The 9,926-nt window shown below is 40.3% G+C and overlaps 1 protein-coding gene across 1 annotated transcript; it reads left to right on the top strand.

Moving 5' to 3' along the window:
- Positions 1-1,699: 1,699 nt before the first annotated feature.
- On the top strand, positions 1,700-7,447 carry slitrk5b (SLIT and NTRK-like family, member 5b). The gene is made up of 2 exons (XM_084420783.1): positions 1,700-1,818; positions 4,768-7,447. Exons 1-2 carry the CDS (start codon positions 1,785-1,787, stop codon positions 7,317-7,319), a joined length of 2,586 nt encoding a protein of 861 aa, XP_084276909.1. The 5' UTR covers positions 1,700-1,784; the 3' UTR covers positions 7,320-7,447.
- Positions 7,448-9,926: the final 2,479 nt, after the last annotated feature.

Raw genomic sequence — 9,926 nt, 5'->3', positions numbered from 1 at the left:
TGGATGGGTGGGTGGGTGGATGGATGGATGGATGGATGGGTGGGTGGGTGGATGGATGGATGGATGGGTGGATGTGTGGATGGGTGGATGGATGGGTGGATGGATGGATGGGTGGATGGGTGATGGATGGAAGGATGGATGGGTGGGTGGATGGATGATGGATGGATGGGTGGATGTGTGGATGTGTGGATGTGTGGATGGATGGATGGGTGGATGTGTGGATGTGTGGATGGATGGATGTGTGGATGGATGGATGGATGGATGGGTGGGTGGATGGATGGATGGATTGATGGATGGGTGGATGGATGGGTGAATGGATGGATGGATATAATTTTTCTACATCGTCAGATCAGAATCTCATGCATGAGGGAAACGGCATTTTATATTATTATCAATATGTCTTCATCATTCTGCCTGAATCAGTCATGTTTACATCAGAGCTGATGATGCATCTAACGCTTTAAGGGAAAACCAGCCTCTATATTCTCCATCTTAATGACATGAAATCTTTGAAAGTTTTTTGTTTGAGGCATATAATAGCAATTTAACTTAAGATCAGATAATCAGAAAGTTTGATGCAATTCTGCTATTTTTCCTGTGGACGGTCTCAGCATTATTGAATGGTTTCCCATTGCAGTGTGTTATTGTGATCAGCCTCTGATCAGAACATCCAAACACAACCAATAGTGCCTCTAAATCACCATAATCATTCAACAATCCTATGAAAAGCTTCATATTTTCAGATTAAATCAAATCAAATCAGAGTGCAGTGCATGCTGGGAAACATGATATAAATATGATATGAAGGATATATGCTTCTTCTTCTTCTGATGTTGATTCCAGATGCGTCAGAAGTGCTGATGTGAGGATTGTGTTCAGGCGTTTGCTCATGAGTAAATGATGCATCAGTACAGAGAAACTAGAGCAGCTTCAGCACATCTGTGCTTCACCAGCAATAATGTGGAGGACACGCTTGTGCAGCGGCTTATTAACATCAATGACAACACTCCAAACATATCCAAATCTAAACATATCTATATCTAACTCCAAACATATCTAAGTCTAAACATATCTATATCTAAACATATCTAAGTCTAAATCTAAACATATCTATATCTAACTCCAAACATATCTAAGTCTAAACATATCTAAATCTAAATCTAAACATATCAAAGTAAGTTTCTGTGCTGAAAATCTTTCTTTTCTTTATAGTGTATTTATAGGGTTAGTGTCAGTTCACAGCAAGAGACACAAAATATGTTTTACTATTTCAAACTTAAGCTTTCTTTTAAAAATAATGACACTTGGTTTGATGAAGGTTTACTGAAGATGCGAAACGTATAATTTAATTTAAAACTTTCAGTATGTGCACATATAGCAGTTTGAATGGACATCAACTGAGGATTTATAATTTAAAGTATTATTAAATGACATAACCGGTTGATGTCCATCAAATTCCTATGTTTCCTATTTTCTTTATAAATGTCTGAATGTCATGCATTAAATAGCCGACTCTTTTTACTTGATCTAATGCAATGACATCGAGACATTTATAATGACTGAAGTATCCAAACACTGGTGATTTCTCCTCTCATTGACCCTAACAGTGTTAGATTTCATCATCATCATCTTCATCATCATCATCAGGGGTTTGTTCCTCCTCCCACTTCTAGTCCTCGTCATGTCAGTGCACGAGCACGAGCACGAGCACGAGCATCGCTGTTCCTGGATGCGAGATGAACATGTAAATCCAGGATGATCCTCAATGGAGAGCATCTGTCCAGATGAGAAGCTGGTTTTCCTCAGCGCTCCTCGCGGGTAAGACTGGGAACATCTGCATGAACATCTGCATGAACATCGCTGATTCACATCGATCGACTGCGAGACGCGCGATCAGGAAGTTATTGGCGAAACTCATCGCTAGTAGAGATTACAGTGAATGAATGGATGTCATATAGTGATGTCTGATGTCTGTCTGAATATAATGACATCGATCAGGATCATGTGGATCTGTAATGCACACGAGCGAGTGTCTGTGCGCGCGCACGAGAGAGAGGCGTTTAACGGCGTTCAACTTTTCTCTCGTTATTGTATATTTCCTCAGTTCAGCTCTGGCGATGCACACTCATTCCTTCATTATAACACGGGTTAGTTTGTGAGAAGCATCAATATTCACAGCTAACAATAATATGTTCTAGGAACGCGTTGATAACGATTCCATGAGGTTGTGTTAACATTATTTCTGAATGTTCTGAAATCCTTGTTTATGCAAAGGTTAGCAAAAATAAATAAGATTGTGCCGTTTTATCATTTTACATGCATTATGGAAATGTTACTTTTTGAACGTTGAATGTTTTGAAACAACCAGTAGGCTAATGTTTAAAAAACGTCAGACGAACGTTCTTGTGATAACGTTTTGATAACTTTATTTGTTGCATGAACTTCTCAGACTAGTCTTACAAGTTAGTCTTTCTTCCAGACTGGTAATAACAAGGTAGATTTGTCTAATTTGAATCAGAAAAGGACTGATTAGTTTACATAACGATGAACGAACGTTATATTAATATTAGGCTACTGGAAGAACGTTTGTTCATAACGTTGAGAGAACCTTGACAGACCGTTCCCTGTTCGCTCGCTATCGCGTTTGTTACACGGATACTTGCAAATTAAGGAAATATACACATTAAATATTAATAAAGTAAAAAAATGTAAATAAGTTCAAAGATGAGAAAAATGTCAATTACTACATAGAAATGGATTATTATTATTAATCTTCATTTAAATAGGCTATTATTAATGTGAAATTAATTAACTGGTTATATCTGTTCAATGCTTTATTGTGCTCAACGTAAAAACATTTTTACTTATGGTTAATAATCGTAATAATAACCATTTTGAGACACAAGACGACGCAATTAGTAATTAGTGTGAAGATCCAAATGACCCAAGTCCCTCTGGGAACTTCGCATTTACATGTTGGGAGGTCGTAATTACGACATAGTGACAGTGATAGATATAATTGTGATATTATGCATGCTTATGTAGTGAGATGCATTTATTATATGCATGCTGAATTGATGGTTGCACGCATATTTCAAATCAGGAATAACTTATCAACAGTATCGTAAATTCTGATTCTTTAGCTTCATTTGCTCACAATAAAACAAAACAATATGCATGTCTTTTTCCAGACAGGTCCAGCAATGCACATGCACTTTCTAGCATAAAAAATAAGCAATGCTTCTATGAAATGAGTGTCTCTGTAAGGCGGGACTGAAGCCATCATACTGTCTTTTATATACTAGTAGTCCTCATAACGTCCCGTGTGACTGAATCAGAACAGTAGCGCTGAAGCAGAGGCGTTTGTCTCATGTAACACACGTCATCATGCATATCGCTCGTTCTGGCTTTAGTGTGAGTACAGCGGCAGTGGTGATCCTGCAGTTACATCTGAACCCTTCCACACATCTACACACTGTTTAGTGCCGCTTCTGGCTTCAGATTTTACACTGAGCATCAAGTGGCGATGCAGTAAAGTTTGCACTAAAGTAAAGAAAAAATGGCACACATTGAAATGCACTAGTATTTTAATGAACTGCAATATGCATAATTCTTAAAACAACGTTGAATGACATAACCATTTTAGTTTTTAATATTTAAGTGCATGTGTGCAAGTTTGGCACTAACACTTCAAGTCATGCAAGTACTGGGGCCGGTTTCACAAAGATAGACTTTGACTATGGCTTAGATATAGTAGATAGTCAGACTTCAGATAGACATCTAAATCAGACCACTGCACAAAGCACTGAAGACTCTGACTATCTTAAGTAGGACTACACTGCAATGCATTCTGGGTAAAATACGACACTTTTCAAAACAAAAAACATGGCGGATCGAGTAAGCGCATTCAGCCGCTCAGTGCAGTTTACCCCAGCGGAGAACATGTGTGTGTTGGAGGAGTATAACAGTTACAAGGACATTTTACTTGGGAAATTTAGCGGAGAATGTAGTAACAAGAAGAAATGTTTAAATTATGAGCCATTTCCCCTTTTCTTTTGGCTGTTTGTAATGTAACTGATTGTTACTGGTTGCCAAGGTAACAGAGTCTTAGACCTGAGTTAGCCTGGGGTCAGGGGTCTAATTTATTTGGTCAGTCTTTATTTTTGTGAAACAGTCTAACTTGCATTAGACTAGTCTATGAGCACATTATAGACTTGTCTAACACTATAGACCAGTCTAAAATAGCTTTGTGAAACCGGCCCCTGGAAAGACAAAAAACTCGCTGTAAAATTGTGATATTATGCATGCTTATGTATTTATTATATGCATTAAATGCTGAACTGATGCTTGCATGCATATTTCAAATCTGGAATAACAGTATCGTAAAGTCTGATGCTTTAGCTTCATTTGCACACAAAGAACAACATATGTCTTCTTTCAGGCGGGTCCAGCTAATGCGAACGCATAAATAAGCAATGCTTCTATGACATTACTTGCTCTGTAAGGCCTTTATTATACTAGTGGACGATGCAGTTTTTTGTGCACAAAAGTAAAGAAAAAATGGCAAACATTAAAATGTACTAGTATTTTAATGACCAGCAATATGCATAATTCCTAAAACAACATAGCAGAATGACATATCTATTTTAGTTTTTAATATTTCAGTGCATGTGTTGAAGTTTGGATGCACTGTACCTAATGATAGCAACAACAAAAGCTTGTCCTTTATTATTGTTTAATTTGATGTTTGTGTGTCTCTCTCCTCAGATGACAGCATCTCTCCTCGACCCCCGCCCGTCGTCATGAACATGCAGATGTGGACATCGGCCATATGGACTCTCACAACAGTCTTCAGCTTGACTGAGATGTTTGATGTGTACGGGGATATATGCGGAGGCCTGTGTGTGTGTGAAGAGAGAGAGGGTGTGTTCACCGCCAGCTGTGAGAACAGAGGGATTAACAGTCTGTCGGAGGTGATGCCTTTACACTTCACTGCCTATCATCTTCTGCTCACGGGGAATCTGCTAAAGAAAGTCTCGCTCAACGACTTCGTTCAGTACGAAGGACTCACTATTTTACATCTCGGCAACAATGATATATCAGAGATCGACGGTGGTGCTTTTAACGGACTTCAGGGATTAAAACGACTGCATCTGAACAATAACAAAATCGAAGTGCTGAAGGACGACACGTTCCTCGGACTCGAGAGCCTGGAGTACCTGCAGATTGACTATAATTACATCAGCCACGTTGAGTCGAAAGCCTTGAGTGTTTTACGTCACTTAGAGGTGCTCATCCTCAATGACAACCTGCTCTCCGCTCTGCCCAACAACCTCTTTCAGTTCGTTCCATTAACGCATCTCGATTTAAGAGGCAATCAGCTCAAAGTGCTTCCCTATAATGGGCTCCTGGAGCACTTGAGCCGGATCGTGGAGCTGCAGCTGGAGGAGAACCCCTGGAACTGCTCCTGCGAGCTCATTGCACTGAAAGCCTGGCTCGAAAGCATCTCCTACACGGCTTTGGTTGGAGATGTGGTTTGCGAGACGCCGTTTCGTCTTCACGGTCGAGACGTAGACGAGATCTCCAAGCAGGAGTTGTGTCCCCTGAGAGCCATCGCTGAGTACGACATGCGTGCAGAACCGGCTCACCTCGGCGAGATCCTCTATAAAACCACTCCGCCGACTTCCATCCCGGGCTTCGCCTCCTCGTCAGTCCTACGCTCCACTAAATCCAGCCGGATCCCGGGAAAGCTCCGCGTTAAACCCACTCCTCGCTCCTCTAGCAAGCCGCAGAACTACGGCCCGATGTTAGCCTTCCAGACGAAGTCCCCGGTTCCTCTGGACTGTCCGAACGCTTGCTCCTGCAATCTGCAGATCTCAGACCTCGGCTTGAACGTGAACTGCCAGGAGAGGAAGATCGAAAGCATCTCGGATCTCATTCCCAAGCCGTACAATCCTAAAAAGATGTATTTAACGGGGAACTACATCTCTGAGGTGTGCAGCTCTGACTTTGACGGCGCGACCGGACTTGATTTGCTCCACTTGGGGAACAATCGCATATCCGTCGTTCACGATCGGACGTTCAGCCAGCTTATACATTTAAGACGATTGTACTTAAACGGGAACTTAATCGAGCGCCTCTCCGAGGATATGTTCTATGGGCTACAAAGCTTGCAGTTTTTATATCTGGAGTATAATGTGATTCGGGAGATTGCGAACGGTGCTTTTCAACAGGTTCCCAATCTTCAGCTTCTGTTCCTCAATAACAACCTCCTCAAGACTCTTCCTCCGGGCGTCTTCCACGGATTAAACCTCGCGCGAGTGAATCTACGCAACAACCACTTCCGAAGTCTCCCGGTCGTGGGTGTCCTGGAGGATCTCGCCGATCTGGTGCAGATCGATCTCTTCGAGAACCCCTGGGATTGCTCGTGTGTCGTGGTGGAGATGCGAAGCTGGCTGGAGAAACTCGGCGCCGGGATCGTGTTAAACTCCGTCGCGTGCGAATCTCCATCGAGGCTCTCGGGCGAAGACATGCGCTTCATTCGGTCTTATCAACTTTGCCCGGAAACCTCAAACGTTCAGTCTTCCGTAGCGTCGCCTTCGGAGGAATCCATTCCCGGAAGCACCATCACTTTAGAAACTTTGGATTATGACGTGCAGAACCCCACGGTTCCACTCTCAGTGCTGATTCTCGCCTTGCTGATGCTTTTTATATTATCCGTGTTTGTCGCGGCAGGGCTTTTCGCTGTTATAATGAAGCGCCGGAAGAAGTCGGAACGGTTAGCTTCGGTAAACGCCAGTGCGGTTTACACCGATAAGACTAGATCGGCGGCGAGCCACGTGTACGAGTTCGTCCCGCCGCCAGCCGAGAGCCTAGCCAAGAACAACGCCGAGGGAAACGCTATGGAGAGATACAGGGACTTCGAAGAACTCAGAGTTCTGGCGTCGAACTCGGATGATGAAGTCCGGAGCAGATCCGAGTTCAGCGTGGGAACGCCGGATACGCTAAACACACACTCACTTCTGGACGACAACTACTTTTACCGGGAGATCTTGGCCAGGGACCAGCCGGGCTCGTACAGGGGGAGTTTAGCATGCAAGCATCAGTACCTGGATCATCCGTACTCAAGTCCCGAGCGGGTCCAGGATCAGTTCTTGGGTCCCGAGCGGGTCCAGCAAACCGTGATGTTCTGCTCCCCGCCGGCCGCCGTCTACATCGAGCCCAACCGGAGCCAGTACTGGGAGCTCAAAGCCAAGCTGCACTTCGAGCCCGACTATCTGGAGGTTCATGAGAAAAGGACAACTTTCACTCAGTTCTGAAATATATGTATTTGTCTTCATTTTCTTTAAAAAAAAAAAAAAAGTTGGGGAGAAAACGTGTTTTCTGAGAGATATGAGGGTGGATCTCGTGCACCTCAAAGTTCAAAAGAAAGTTGTTATTTTGATATTTTGACGATTTTATATTTATAATGGTTTTCACTTTATTTATATTTTTATTATATTTTGCCTAATATTTATTTCTATTATTTTTATTTACTTTGTTTGATTGCATTGTGACATCATTTGCTGGACAATTAAGCACAGTTTCACTCAATTTCTATTATCAATCGAGTTCATATTAATGTGGAAACAAACTATTATTTAAATGGTAAATTTAAAGTAGTTATACATCATAGTAGTATTTGACGTACTGCTTTTAATGCACTGGAAAAAATTAACTTAAATTCTAATATTATAATAATAATAATATATATATACTTAATAATAATATAATATAATACTTAAACTGTTATATATATATATTAACCTCCTGCTCGTGTGTTGGTCAAAAATGATTTTTTTTATATATCTATATATTTTTAAGGGATTTTATGGTACTAAATTATATTTATAAAGTAGTTATAATCCATTTATTCACTTTTTGAACTTAAACTGGTAAATCTTGAACGCTTTAGAGCGACAGACTGAAGTTTGGTCTCTTTTTAAAGACGAAAAAAAAATGTACTTAAAGTTATACAATTTTACATTTATTGTTATGAAAAATGCACAAAAATACTATTTTCAGTTTTTATATGAAATATATTGTTTCCCAGAATGAAAACCATAAATGTAAATAAGCTGTGCTCCAAATTTGATGATGATATCTCAAAAAATATGCTTTCAAAAAACGTAACATTTTGGTCAGAAATGAGCGGACCGCACCACAAGGCTCAAGTTGGATCTCATTTACATTATAACATGTTTTATTATGAGTTATTTTCTTTTATGAGTTATTGTAAAAAAAAAAAAAAAAAATGTTTCCATAACTTATTAACTGTATTATTATTACATCAAATACATCATTCAATTATTTAAAAAATAATAATATTAATTTAAATAAAAAAAATAAATAAAAAAAATGTCTCCATAGAGCAAATCTTTTTTTTTCAGTTTTGCTTTTAAATTTTGGGGTGTTTTTGTGAGATTCACGCCATATTCTTGCATATCGTGTTCAAAAGTGTTATGAAATACTTCAGTATCATGAGTTTAATACGTGGTTAGGTCGATGGATGATTTCTGTGTGTGAATATAAAAGTGACGCTCGTCTTAAAGATGTACGTTTATTATTTCACAGCACCTGTGGCCAAAAGGGACAATCGGTTTCGTTGTGTTCTTATTTGTGTATGTACACATTCTTTCATAAATCATCTGGTGTACTTGCATACATCGATTCTGGAGATCTTTGCACTTTTTTTGCTTAAATTCTATTAAGAAGATTTTTGTAACATTTCTATTGACAGTCCTGCCAGGTCAGTCACTTTTTAGATGTAATTATGCTGGGAAAAGGGTCAAATGTGTTTTTATTGAGTTTTTTTCTGAGTATGTACATGATCTAAAAGGCATATGCATTGAAAGCACAAAGTGTACAGTATTTACCCTACAGTTGCTGTGCAATATGGTAACCTCCCTTTAAGAGTGTCCGCCCACGCCGGCTAATACGAATCTCCATGAGAGCCGACGACGACGACAGGGAAACCGCGAGCCAAACCCTCCAGCTCTCAGCGTTCTGATGTGTGACTCAGTGAAGGAAACAACAGCCCAAGCCGCTTTTACACGAGAATTTGTTATTCAGCAAATGCCAATGAAAATTTCATGCAGGGCTTCAGGCGAGAGAGTCTGGAGAGATTGTTATGCAAAAACCGCAGTCGCTGCGGAACATCAGTGTTTCTTCTCATTCCTGTAAAATATTTACAATTATTTCATGCTTTTTTAAAGTCGCTGTCATGACTATATTGTGTGACTGTATGTGCAAACTGAATGAATCTGTTTTTGCACTGAAGTTTTGTCTTCATCCATATGTTCCTAAATAAACCTCTGAATAATTGACAGAACACAGATGGCTGTTTGCTTCAGGACAGCACAGGTGAAATATCTGATATTTCTGCTCGTTTGTGCAGATGCTGGAAAAACGTCCAAACTAGAACAACGACGAGGAGGACATGTAATGGCTCAAGATGTGCTCGCAGTAAACATGCACTTCCTGCACTGGAAACACGAGCAGCTTGTCAAATGTGTGTATTTATCCAGCATTTCAGGCTTTTTTCATTGCTTATTCACATGACCTTTTACATATGTTGGTTAACAGTGAAGCGTAAAGAAACGCCCGTGGCCTGTTCACCCGAGGCCGGGTTAGTGCTCGTCTCTGGCGCTCTCGGAGAGCCTGTGGCCGGGAAGTTTCTCTAGTGAAAGTGCTTCAGATATTGAGTCTTCACGCCAACCACAGATTAATGCATTTCATAATTATCATACAAACTGTTCACACTGAACTCACATTAGCCGTGTTTCCATCCGACTGTTTTCGTGCAAATTTGAGATCTTGCATAAAAAAGAAATGCTGGATAATTCTAAAAATGTGCATAAACAATTGGAAACAATTGTTGGAAACAG

This window comes from Rutilus rutilus (assembly GCF_951802725.1).
Source record: "Rutilus rutilus genome assembly, chromosome: 10".
In the NCBI taxonomy this organism is placed as follows: domain Eukaryota; kingdom Metazoa; phylum Chordata; class Actinopteri; order Cypriniformes; family Leuciscidae; genus Rutilus; species Rutilus rutilus.
Note: the sequence above shows the minus strand (reverse complement) of the source record. Positions and strands in the feature narration are given on the sequence as shown.